This window comes from Martes martes (assembly GCF_963455335.1).
Source record: "Martes martes genome assembly, chromosome: 8".
NCBI classification, from domain to species: Eukaryota; Metazoa; Chordata; class Mammalia; order Carnivora; family Mustelidae; genus Martes; species Martes martes.
The window spans coordinates 8,980,310-8,992,683 of NC_137895.1; the positions used below are offsets into that span (position 1 = coordinate 8,980,310).

General features: G+C 59.3%; 1 protein-coding gene across 1 annotated transcript in view; it reads right to left on the reverse strand.

Annotated features, from left to right (window-relative positions):
- The window catches only part of CACNA1I (calcium voltage-gated channel subunit alpha1 I), a gene marked incomplete at both ends in the record, with an annotated part of 101,823 nt that overhangs the window by 16,365 nt on the left and 73,084 nt on the right, over nucleotides 1-12,374 (reverse strand). The window contains 13 exons of the mRNA XM_080811364.1: nucleotides 1,012-1,137; nucleotides 2,807-2,933; nucleotides 3,391-3,575; nucleotides 4,049-4,117; nucleotides 4,387-4,510; nucleotides 5,209-5,309; nucleotides 5,575-6,045; nucleotides 6,688-6,890; nucleotides 8,105-8,198; nucleotides 8,640-8,795; nucleotides 9,188-9,305; nucleotides 9,633-9,818; nucleotides 10,490-10,641. Of these exons, the coding sequence (XP_080667490.1) occupies nucleotides 1,012-1,137; nucleotides 2,807-2,933; nucleotides 3,391-3,575; nucleotides 4,049-4,117; nucleotides 4,387-4,510; nucleotides 5,209-5,309; nucleotides 5,575-6,045; nucleotides 6,688-6,890; nucleotides 8,105-8,198; nucleotides 8,640-8,795; nucleotides 9,188-9,305; nucleotides 9,633-9,818; nucleotides 10,490-10,641 (2,112 nt within the window). The remainder of the gene's footprint in view (nucleotides 1-1,011; nucleotides 1,138-2,806; nucleotides 2,934-3,390; nucleotides 3,576-4,048; nucleotides 4,118-4,386; nucleotides 4,511-5,208; nucleotides 5,310-5,574; nucleotides 6,046-6,687; nucleotides 6,891-8,104; nucleotides 8,199-8,639; nucleotides 8,796-9,187; nucleotides 9,306-9,632; nucleotides 9,819-10,489; nucleotides 10,642-12,374) is intronic.

Here is a 12,374-nt window from a genome sequence, read left to right on the forward strand (position 1 = left end):
CTCGGCTTCCCGGAACATTTTTTTTTTTTTTTCAAACCTCTTGTTTTATCATCCACTGAGTCATTAACACCTTGAAAGGCACTGCTTCTAGAAAATCTGGAAGGGCTAGGGGAGCTCCTGTGTCCCAGTTCCAGACTCCCTTTCCCTGCCCACTCGCTGCTGCCCTGGGGCCATGGCTCCGCTCCCAGGGGGCACGGCGAGTGGGATCTCTGGTCACGTGAGGGGACAGCTTCAGTGGCATCCAGCCAGGGCGTCCCTGGCAGAGGAGCGGGGCACAGGCCCAGGGTCCCACAGACCCAGATCTCGTTCCCTCCTCATGTGACCTGGGGAGGGACCAGGTCACCTGGGGAGTGACCTCGTGTGACCTCCCCATCTGACTACACTTAGCTGCCCTCAAGCTCTTCTCATCTGGGGCACGACCAGATGGGCCACGCCCGGCAGGCCCCCAGGACAGGGGGCCACGGGCAAGGCAGGAACTAGGCAGGGGGCCTGCCTGCCCACTGAGGTGGAGAGCAGAGTAGATGGGTGCTGGGAGAGGAAACCCACTCTGGACCAGGGGCTTGCTACTTTCTGTTACCATTGCCTGCCTGCTAGGCCGTCACATTCCCATTTTACAGATGAGAAAACGGAGGCTCAGAAAGCCCACAGTAACTGGCACAGAGCCAGGATTCACACCCAGGTCTGGTTGTCTCTAAAACTCCTGTCCGGGTCCCCGGGGTAGGGAGGTGGAGGCCAGGAACCAGTGTTCACTGAAGCCCCTCCAAACACCTCGCACTCCCAAGACATGAAGCACTCGGGATCTCTAAGCCTCGCACTGCCTGTGACGTGAGCTCCCCCCTACCCATTTTGCCGGAGAGAAAAACTGAACCCTAGAAAGAAGTCACAGGGTCAGTCCCTGCAGAGCTGGACCAGAGCCTGATCTGTGATCCTAGGATGTTGGCACCGAAGAGCTCGTACCCCCATCCACTGGGGAGCGGGGGGTCAGGACAGGGGTACACAGGCAGGGCTCACCTGGCCCAGGTTGTCGAAGTTGTACTTGTGGTGGACCCAGCGGTAGTTGGCAGCCACACAGTCAGAGCGGTTGGTGATGTTTCGGGTGTCCACGCCCAGACAGTGGTAGAACTTGCCCTTGAAGAGCTGGGGGGTGGGGGGGAAGAAGGACCACAGGGTTAGCGGACCAGTCTACCCAGGCTGGGGGTTGGGGGCATACAAATCGGGAAAGGGACCTGCCCCACAGGGGGCACTTCCTCTGTGCACAACCTGGACAAAGCGCTCAACACAGCATCTCACCAAGTCCCCCAACATGGGGTTCGGCTGCTCTCAGCCCATCTCACCGATGAGGAGACTGAGGCGCAGTGGTGTTAGGTAATTTTCCCAAAGTCATATGAGGTTTAGGAAGGGGCAGAGTCAGGGCACCTGGGTGGCTCAATTGGTTAAGCATCTGCCTTCAGCTCAGGTCATGATCCTGGGGTCCTGGGATCGAGCCCCGCATCGGGCTCCTTGCTTGGCAGGAAGCCTGCTTCTCCCTCTCCCACTACCCCTGCTTGTGTTCCCTCTCTCGCTGTCTCTCTCTCTTGCTCTCTCTCTCTCTATCAAATAAATAAAATCTTAAAAAAAAAATAATGATGAGGCAGATCCAATGTCTGTCTGATTCTGGGCTCTTCCGCAGACCTCAGTCCTGAGAATATGGGCAGGGACTCCACAGGAGAAAGTTGCCTGCATATCCCCAAGGGGGAGAGAGAGGTAAAGGGACCCTCTCTAGGGACCCAAGCACCCTGCCTGGAAGGTGCAGGGCCACTGTCCACATGGAGGCTGCATCAAGCCCTTCCTCTCTGCAGCTCCAGCCCCAAACCCGGGACCAGGTGAGGAGCCTGGAGGTCTCAGCTCAGGACTCAGACAAGAAAGAGGAAGTTCTCAGCTGCAGCTCAGACCCCAGAGGGCCCAGGTCATTCTAGCCATCACCGTGCCGCACACTTTTATGATGTGCCTCATTCCTTCTCCCTGTCCAGCCCTATGGCCCCATCCTATTCCTGGGCTCCAAGCCAAAATTCGAGTTAGCTCAAGCCCCTCCCTGTGTCAGAGCCTCTCCATGGTCTCTACCTCCACAGAAACTGGCCCCAACTTCTTTTATTTTCTTTTAAGATTTTATTTATTTATTAGAAAGATAGAGAGCACAAGTAGGCAGAGCAGCAGACAGAGGGAGAGGGAGAAGCAGGCTCTCTGCTGAGCAGGGAGCCCAATGTGGGGCACAATCCCAGGACCCTGGGATCATGACCTGAGCCAAAGGCAGCCGCTTAACTGACTGAGCCACCGACGCACCCCAACTGGCCCCAACTTCTTAGCTGCCATTCCAAGTCTCTCCCACCTTGGCCCAGCCTACCGTCTGGCTCCTGGCTCTGTGCCAGCCCTAGCTCCTGAGCTCACCTCCACACACGTGCCCACCCTCCCCTGAAACACCTTCCACCAGCCATGACCCGTGGAATCACTTCCCCTTCAAGGCCCAGTGCCCAGGCCACTTCCTCCAGGATGCTTTGCCTCTTGCCTCCAGCCCAGCCCTGTGTTTCTGTGTAGCTTGGACTTCTGTGATCCCATTTACCCAGACTTCTTTGCACTCAGACATTAGGTCTGTGTCCGCCTCTCTCTCTAGACTGGGAGCTTGCGGCTGGCAGGGACGTCGGTGCTCTGGCAGGGCCACCTGAGCCCCTAGGTTGGTCAACACACGTCGGGAGAGTTGAACAGGAATGCGGAGCCCCTTCCCCAACCCCAAAGCTCACCGCAGTGCCTGCCCAGCCTGAGCACCCCTCACCTGCACTCCCAGGATGCCGAAAATGATGAAGAAGGCACAGCAGATGAGGACAATGTTGCCAATGGGCTTGAGGGAAGAGATAAGCGTCTCCACTACCAGCTTCAGACCAGGTGCTCGGCTGATGACCCTGGAGGCAGACAGGGGCCGGGGGCACCATAAGCCCACAGCCATGTCTGGAGAAAGCACCCACTTTTTCCCAGAGTCACCAGGGGAGAGAACCCCAAACCCCAGATCTATATGCACAGCAGTGTGCTATGCCCTAAGCCCGTCCCCTTGGGGTCCACACCACACCATCATCTGGAGACTGAAGGCCAGAGATGACAGCGAGCCACCCAGGGACACACAGAAAGTGGGTAGCAGTCCTGGGGGCCACCTTCAGCCCCGCCTTTCCAGCACCCCCCTCCTGCCAGGGTCTCCAGACTCCTCCCCCAGGAGCAGCATCAACAGCCTGGTCCCTGTCCGCACAAATCTGGCTATCAGAGGGCTGAGTGCTTAAGGAGGGCCAGAGGGAGGGGTCCACTTAGACCCCAGGAGCTCACTAGACCATGCAGGGATTCCCCCATCCGCAGGGGAGGAGTCCTCACCGCAGGGGGCGTAGGGTGCGCAGGAGCCGTAGGACCCGAAGGACCCCTAGGATCTTGGCTCCCCCGGCTGAAGCCACGGAAACCACAATGTCGATGATGGACACGAAGACGAGAAAGCCGTCCAGCACGTTCCAGCTACTGCGCAGGTACGCCTGCTCACCAAAGTACAGGCCCAGGGAGACCACCTGGGGGCGGGGCGATGGGCGGAGTCAGCCGGATGGCGATTGGGGACGGGGGGCGGGGTGTGGCCAGCCTCTGGGAGGGGGCGGGGCGAGGTCAGGTGGGACATGTGGGGACCAGTCCCGCAGAGGGCAGGGTGGATGGTCTGACAGAGGACACGTGCCCCACCGCCCCCGAAACAGGCCCAGCGGGCCACCCCGTTCCCTGCTCCCCGCACATCTGGCTAACCCAACTCAAAGCCGAGCGCTCTGGGAAGCAGCCGGGATGTGAGCTCCTGGAGAGTTAAGGACGTGGCTGACCCCCTCTGAGTCCCTGGAGCCCAACCTAGGGGCTGGCACCTAGCAGGGACCGGTCTCCGGGGCCTCGGGTGGAATGTGGCTGAGGGGCAGGTGAGTGACAAGCTTTCGGAGAGGCTGGCCCAGAGCCAGGGGTCCAAAGCCGGGGGTGGGAGAGGGTCCCAGGTGAAGCCCGGAGCTACCTTCAGTGTCATCTCGCCTACAAAGATGGCTGTGAAGATGTAGTTCGACACAGTGAGGAAGATACGTTCCTGAAAGAAGAGAGCTCTCATGGGCCCAGGGGCTCTCAGAACCGCCCCGCCACCTGGTCAGCCTCTTCCCTTCAGCCAAGGGCCACCGTCTTGGAGACATCCCCCTCCCCAGAGGTGAGCTCCTACCACATGTCCCTCCATGGGGCTTGGTGTTGGGCCCGGCTGAGCTCTCCTAGCCCCCTGAGCCCGGCACAACGTCCCAGGGCAGGCCCTGGTGGCCTGTCCCTCTGCCTTGTCCCTTTCCCTGCCCGAAGGCTGTAGCCACTCACGGTGCTGCCAGCCTCGATCTGGGGCCTCTCCAGGGCGATGGTGATGCAGTTGAGAAAGATGAAAGCTAAGACAACATAGTCGAAGAGCTTGTGGGCGATGATGGTCTGACACAGGACCCGGAACCTGGGTGGGGTGGGCAGGGCATCACGAGAGTGTCAGTTTGCCCCACGCCCCAGCCAGGAAAAAAGGCAGCGGGCCCAGGCACACACAAGGACTAGGACAGCCTAGAGAAGCTGACATCTCTCTTCTCTGGTCTCCGTGTATGCTCAGGGTGCCCGCTCGAAGCTGCCTCCCTCGAGCACACTGGCACCACAGGACAAAGGGCATCCCCCTTGCCCTGGCACTCAGGCCCTCCAAAGATGGATGCAAATCTCTGAGCCCAAACTCCCAGCCACTTGGATACACATGGCCTGATACCCTCCCCTTCTGCCCCCAGGCTTTCCCTTGGGCTGCTCCCTTTCCCTGGACCAGTCTTCACGTCTTCACAACCCCTGCTTCACCTACTGGAATGCTAGCTGCCTCCAACACCCAGCACACGGGCCTCCTCCTCCAGGAGGCCTACTGATGCCCCCACCTGGGGAGCACCCCAGGTGACTTGAGGATTTGTCCAACCTGGTGCCAGCACAGGAATGGCCTAGACTAGGGATCTAGGACACCTAGATCCTCCCCCTTCCCTGCAGACCCTCCACACTGGACCACAACGGTCCTCTAAGATATGGAAGACCCTCCACCACTAGCTTGGCCTGGCTTGGCAGAAATCTCTCCCTCCCAGACATGCCAATCCCCTACTCTAACCTCACAGCAAGCCTGGCCTTGCGCACCTGTTCTCGGGAGAGAAGAGGTAGACCGACCAGTCCTCGCGGACCTCGCACCAGTTCGGCTTATAGACGTCGATCATCTTGCGGACGCGGAAACACAGGGTCTGGCAAGGCGAGGACGGAGCGCAGACGGGTCAGCGCTGCGCCGAGCTGCCCATCGCCGCTCACCCCAGCCAAAAACTAGACTGGGGCCCCTGGATGACCTGCGAACTGTCCCAGACCAGGCAAGGGGGGCCTCACTACCAGCCGGGGGGAGGGGGGAGCAGTGCCAGCCCACCCCCTGCGCGCTCTCCTGCAGTCCGGTGCCTGCTAGCCCCGCCCCTCGGCTCCGGGGGTGGGGGGGGACCCCGCCGCCCCGCCCCCACTCACGTAGTCGATCTCCTCTTCATCCTCCCCGCGATCCCGGCGGTCGTCCATCTTGGTGAAGACGTCCTTGGCGATGCTGGGCATCCTGCCATTGCAGTCTTCGTGCCCGGGGGCCGGGCCCACCGCCCGCCAGGCCGCCCGGGGGTGGGCGCCCACGGCAGGCACCAGCTCGGCCAGGTCCATCGAGTCTCTGGTGTCGAGGGACAGCGTCCGGCGGTGGTGGCGGTGCCGGTGCGCCGGGTGGGGGCCGTGGTGCGCGTGGTGGGCGTGCGGGGCATGCGGCGGCGCGGCGCGCGGCGGCCCCTCGTCCCTGGCGCCCTCGCAGGCCCGGGGCCCGCCGCCGCGCTCGGCCGAGAGCAGCGACTCGTGCTCGGCCGACAGCGGCTTGTGCTTGAGGCTGTTCCAGCTGGAGCGGCGGCTGGCCCAGGCCCCGCTGCGGCCCCACGGCCCGTAGTAGGAGCTCCGGGAGCTGGACTGGAAGGAAGCCACCACGCACACAAGCCACTGCGGTGACTGAAGGCAGCCCGCACACCCGCTGAGGCCCTAAGAGGGCCACCGGCCTGGCTAGTGGGTGACAGAACAGGCTAGGCCCCAGGGGTCCTCTCCCTGCCTGGCTCTCACTCTTGGACATGTGGGCACCTCTAGGATGTGGCTACATCTCCTCCTGCCCCCTCATTTCCCCCGAGGAAGCTACAGCACCTCAGGGTGGTCTTCTAATTGCACAGGTAAGGAAAAAGGTTCAGAGAGGGCTGTAACTTGCTCGTGGTCACACAGCTTGAAAATGGCAGAGGCCAGATTTGAATTCTGATGTGCCTGACCCCAAAGCCCAGCTCTTTACCCTACACATTGCAGCCAAGACGAAAATTCTCCCTAAGGGACCTACTGGCACTACTCATTCATTCATTCATTCATTCATTCTTTGTTGCCAAGTCCTACTCTGGCACTGGGCACCCAGGAATGCAACAGACATGGTCCCTGCCTGGTTCAAGCTAGAGAGTCTGATCCCCTAAACCTGGGTACCAGCCTGAGGCTGGACTGATGGGCACTTCTCCCCACGGTCCCTCACCACATGCCCCAGCAGGGAGCACCCATCCAGAGCACCTCACAAGGACTCACCAGGGAGCGCTGGTCATAGCTCATTCTGCCCAGTGACATGACACTGCTCTTGCGGGAGCCCAGGGCCACCAGGACGGGGTCTGGCTGCAGCGAGAGGCGGGGGGCGGGTGCTGCAGCTCCGGCGGGGCCCAGATGTCCACCCAGCGGGAGACTGGGGTCCAGGTGCCCATTGGGGGTCATGGGGATCGGGCAGAGCTTAGGATCTGGAGGATTGAGATGGAGACAGAAGGGGGACAAACAAAGAACAAGAGCAAACAGTCTTCCTGAGGAGACCTCCTCCACCTTCTGGGTTGGACCACAAGTCATGTCCCTCTCCTCCACCCGTCCTGGAGAGCGGTCAGCTTGCTTTTTTTTCTTTAATTAAGTATAGTTAACATACAGTGTTTCTTAGTTTGAGGTGTATAATATAAGGGACTCAATAATTCTATACATTGTTCTCAGAGCTTGTCATGTCAGCTTTCTTATTTTTTTTTTTAAAGATTTTATTTATTTATTTGACAGACAGAGATCACAAGTAGGCAGAGAGGCAGGCAGAGATAGAGCAGGAAGCAGGCTCCCTGCTGGGCAGAAAGCCTGAATGTGGGGCTCGATCCCAGGACCCTGGGATCATGAGCTGAGCCGAAGGCAGAGGGTTTAACCCACTGAGCCACCCGGGCACCCCTAGCTTTCTTTTTTTTTTTTTTTTTTAAAGGAATGGACTCTAAGTCCTGTTTTCTATTAAGTTGTATTTTCTTTTTTTTTTTCCAAGATTTTATTTATTTGACAGAGAAAGACATAGCAAGAGAGGGAACAGAATCAGGGGGAGTGGGAGAGGGAGAAGCAGGCCTCCCGCTGAGCAGGGAGCCCGGTGTGGGGCTGGACCTCGGGACCCTGGGATCATGACCTGAGCCGAAGGCAGACACTTAACCACTGCGCCACCCAGGCGCCCCATGTCAGCTTTCTTTCTGGATGAGCAGATCCTTTGTCTCCTGTGTTCAGCACCAGCCCCAAGCTTCACCCAGCCTGGGAGCCTCACTCCTGGGCCCACTTCACGAAGCAAGGCAAAGACGGTCCAGCCCAATTACCAAGGAGGACACTGGCTCAGGGTGGGGGAGGCTTCCTTCCAAGCTGCCCAGTGGTACCAACAGGACCAGAACCCAGGTGTTCTGAGGTCCGAGTCTCTTCCTAACAGGCACGCTGTGGATGGGTTTGGGTGAACTGCAGTTTCCTCCGTGGCTAGAATTCAGGAGGGCTGTGAATGTCACTGACCTCTTTTGAGGCATTTGTGTGTTTCTTTCCATTGTGAATGTGAATAGACCACAGAGAATTAGAGTCCAGGAGCCTGGGCTCGAGGGGAAACCCGACGCCATGCCCTTCGCCCACCTGTATCACTGGGGAAGGGTCCTGGTCCCCTAGGTGCCAGTGGAGACCTGCTTACCTGCGCCGCCATCCAGTCCTTCCTGAAGCTTGTCAAACTCCTCCATGTTGGATGAGCTCTGGTCCTCGTCCGAGTAGGAGCGATTGGCATCACCCTGGGAGACCATCCCTCTTGTTGGAATGCAGGCTGCCTCAGCCCATCCCTCCCTCCTGAATTCTTCATCCCCATTTTACAGATAGGGGAAACTGAGGCCCAGAAAAGGAAAGTGAGAGGCCATAAACGCACATCTGCCTGACTGCAGGTATCCCCTGACCCTCAGAGAAGGGAGGAGGCAGGATCCAGACCTTAGGGGCTTTCGAATTTCAGAAATGGAGAGACCTAGTCCTACACCCCTAGGGGAAAGGCAGGGATCTGAGAGGCAACCTCCATTTGCATGCTTCCTGCGATAGGAAGCTCACCACCTAACTGGCAACCCCCTCCTTGGGACCTTGTTACTTGCTAGATGTTTGAGTTGCAGCCCTCCCCCATCCAGACCCCCCCACACACACCCAGTGCGGGCCCCAGGGGGTGCTGCCTCTGCCAGGGCTGCAGTCACCTCTGCCTGGAAGCCCTCCACCAGGATGGCCACCAGGAGGTTGAAGAGCACATAGTTGCCGAAGGTCATGAGGGCGACAAAGTAGAGGGAGGCCCAGGGGGAGGTGGAGGCCATGCCATTGTAGAGGACAACGTTCCAGTCCTCCTGGGTGAGGATCTGTGGGGGAAGTGGGAAGACAGCTCAGCCCGAGGGCACCCCCAAGCCCCAACCCAGCTGGGGGCGCAGATGGAATCCAGCAGGTGGCAGAGCTGCATGGGTGAGGAAACAGTCTCAGAGGAGAATCCCAAGGTGCCCAAGTCTTAGGCAGGAGTGGAGGGGCAGGGACGAACCCAGGCGGTGGGTCACTCCAGCTCCCAGAGCCCATGCAATGCCAGCCCGACCTGGCACCAGGACCTGTCTGCTGGAGGCCAGAACTGAGGGGCCTCCCTGGCGGGTCACCCTTCGTCTCTGGATTGTCCGAGGGGCCACCTCTGAAAAAAACACCCAAGCGGCGGTCCTGGGAGAAACCCCTTCCACCAACACACACAGGAAGACATGCGGTCGCTCACCTGGAACACCGTGACGATGGCCCAGAGCAGGGAGTCAAAGTTCTTCCTGTCGGGGACAGTGTCTCCCGTGTCTGTGCGGAGACTGAATTTGCAGCCAAAGATGTGCATCCCGAGGATACTGGGGGAGGAGCGGAGGTGGCTCAAGGGACCCATCCACCTTGTTTATTTCTCAGAACCCCCGGGGAAGATGGCGGGGGCGGGGAGGGCAGCACTGGCTCCATTTTACAGAGGCGAACACTGAGCCTCAGAGGGCAAGGACTCGCCCCAAGCCATCAGAGATGAAGCAATGGTGTCAGGATTCACTCCCAGGTCCAGGGTGCTGCCCGGAGAAGCTCGGCCAGCCGTGCTCCCGCAGCCTCCTGCGCGTGAGGGGTCTGGGGTGGGCGGGGCTCACCTGAAGGTGCTCCCCGAGCCTCCTGCACCTGCACAGGTGGGCGGGGCTTACCTGAAGATGAAGATGAAGAGCATGAGCAGCATGCAGAAGGTGGCCACGTTGTCCATGGTCTTCATGAGCACCACCAGCTGGCGCCGCAGCGCCGGCATGAAGCGCACCAGCTTCAACACCCGCAGCAGCCGAAAGGTCCGCAGCACCGACAGCCCGCCATCCGCCTGCCCCACGATCTCCCAGATGCTGGGAGGGGGTGAGCGGGGTGGGGGGGAGGAGGGAGAGAGGCAGGAGGGTTCAGCAGAGGGCGGGTGGGGGTGGGGAGGAAGGCAGAGGGAGGACGGAGAGACGGAGAGCTTCCATTCATTCATTCATCCATCCCACAAGTAACACGTCTCACGGGTCACTGCTGCTGCGGGGTATGCTCTAAGTCAGGGGCTCTTGACCTGGAGTCCGTGGACACCCCCCACGAGAAGTCTAGGGCGAGAAGTCAGGAGGTCTACCCACCCACCTCTTTTTGAGATTTAACATTCTTTTGGTTATGAATGTAAACAAGCCACAGAGAACCAGCAGTCCCTTTGATTTTCTGGCCGGTCAAAATCGCTGATAATTTTCTATCTTATAACCGTTGATGTACATATCTCCAAATATTACTGATACTCATCCTTTCTTGGGAACAACGGTAGTCACGAGATCCACCGCTAGATTTTACTATTTCATGCATTAATCTAGAAGCGCGTAGATTAGTCAATGACAGATGTTTAAATATTTGATAACTGTGTTTGGGTGTAATTTATTTCCTTTGTGTTCTCACACGCTTTGTTTCCCGGCCAGGGGTGGGTGCCTTAGATCCCCTTCCTCCCCACTCTGGGCCTGTGGGCCTGCAGCCTGCGGTGGGGGGGGGAGGGGGGCAGCACCTGATGATCACAATGATGCTGTCAAAAATGTTGTAAGGGTTGCGCAGGTAGTCGAAGAGCCCGAAGGCAGCCAGCTTCAGGAGCATCTCCAGGGCGAACATGCTGGTGAAGACCACGTTGCAGATCTCCAGGATATTGGTCAGCTCCTCGGGCTGTAGAGGCGTTGAGACAGAGGACAGGGACCCCGTGAGGCCAGAGCACAGCCACGGATCCTCTCTGGATGCCCGGGGGCCCAGGACCCCCAGGGTGGTCAGGCAGAATCCTTGCTGGAGCACAGTGGCCTTGAGAATCTTACAGAGGGGCTGGCCCTCTGCTGCCGCCCTGAGAGTCCACCGAGAGGGCGGGACACCGCCGGGCTGACCTTCCACACATTCGGAAATGACGCCGGTACCGTGTGCACTGAGGGAGCTATCGTGACACCCATTTTACAGATCAGGAAACAGGCCCAGAAGCTGACTCAAGGTCACATGGCTTGATGCAGAGCAAGGCAAGAAGACAGGCCAGTCATTGCTTAGAGAGTCCCTATTTGCCCGTGACCCCACTTAGGAAGCACTTACCATGTGCAGCACCTGTCCTTTGAACTTTACAGGCCTCGTGTCACTTAATCCCACACAAGAGCCCATTTCTCAGAGGAGGAAGCAGGTTCAGAGAAGGCCGAGCCCCCTGCCTTGGGCGGTGGGGCAGGTAAGGAGGGGAGCCAAGATGCGAACTCAGGCAGCCCGGCTCCAAGGCTCCCACCCTTCACCCCTGCCTGTGCAGACCTCCCTCCTGAGCCCTCCCCATGCTTCCCTTCCCCGGCAATGGTCAGCTCAGGACTGTGGGTGGCTGGAGAGCACTGTGACCCCTGTGAAGAAGAGACAGAGACCGGGCACCTACTGGGTCCCACGACGGCTCTTTCCTGTACTTCACGACTTCTCAGCGGAAGACACTAGAACCCGGGGAGGTCAGGGGTGAGAGTCACTAGCTGGTCAGAAGGCGACTATTACCCCTGGCCGGACAGCCACCCTCTGAGCCCAGACGTGATTACCTCCTGGTTTTTAGCAGCAGGTGACACCTGACAAATGGAATGGTGCGAGCAATGCTGGTGTAGAAAACAGGCCGCCCTCTGGGCCGTGACTAGGAGGAGGCAGGGTCCCAGGGGTTTCCGCCGCCCCACCCCCACCTCAGTTTCTTCATCCATAAAACGGCATGAAATAAGATGACATTCACTCCGGCCCTCTCCGCTAAGTGCCACACAGGGCTCAGGCCCCTCTTCCACGAGCCCTCTAGTACCATGAAGTGTCTGGTTTCTTCTCATCACCAAGCCACGATGCTCCCGCCTGAACCACAAAGAAGGGAAGGGCCACCACGTAGGCCTGACCACGTGCCCACACTGAGCCCGACACCCAACACAATTACTGACGCCTCCGACAACGTGCAAGGCCACTGCTCGCGTCTCCAGTTCACAGAGAAGGACACGGAAGCTCCAAGGAGTGCGTTGCCTTGCTCTGAGCCCCCCAGCAGGGACGCGCCACAGCCACGGAATCACACCCCAAACTGTTCTCCCCGGACACACAGAGCCCCCCCAGAACCCATCCAGCCGCGCCTTCACACGCCCCCATGGTTCACACCCTCCACAGGTCCGCTGAGCGGTCACTAACGGGCCAGGCGCGCGCGCTCTCCGGGGCGGCCAGGGGGTGAATGCATGGGGACATTGTCCCTGTCGCCAGCAAGCAAAGCCCAACACCCAAGCTGACAAACAGAGAAAAGCTGAGGGTGCCTTGAGGCAGTGGCGATCCTGCAGTCAGGGGCAGCTTCCTGGAGGAAGGGACCTCTCTGCAGAGACCCCAAAGCTGAGAGGGGGAGCCCAGTGACAGGGAGGAGAAGAGACGGGCTCCAGGCCGAG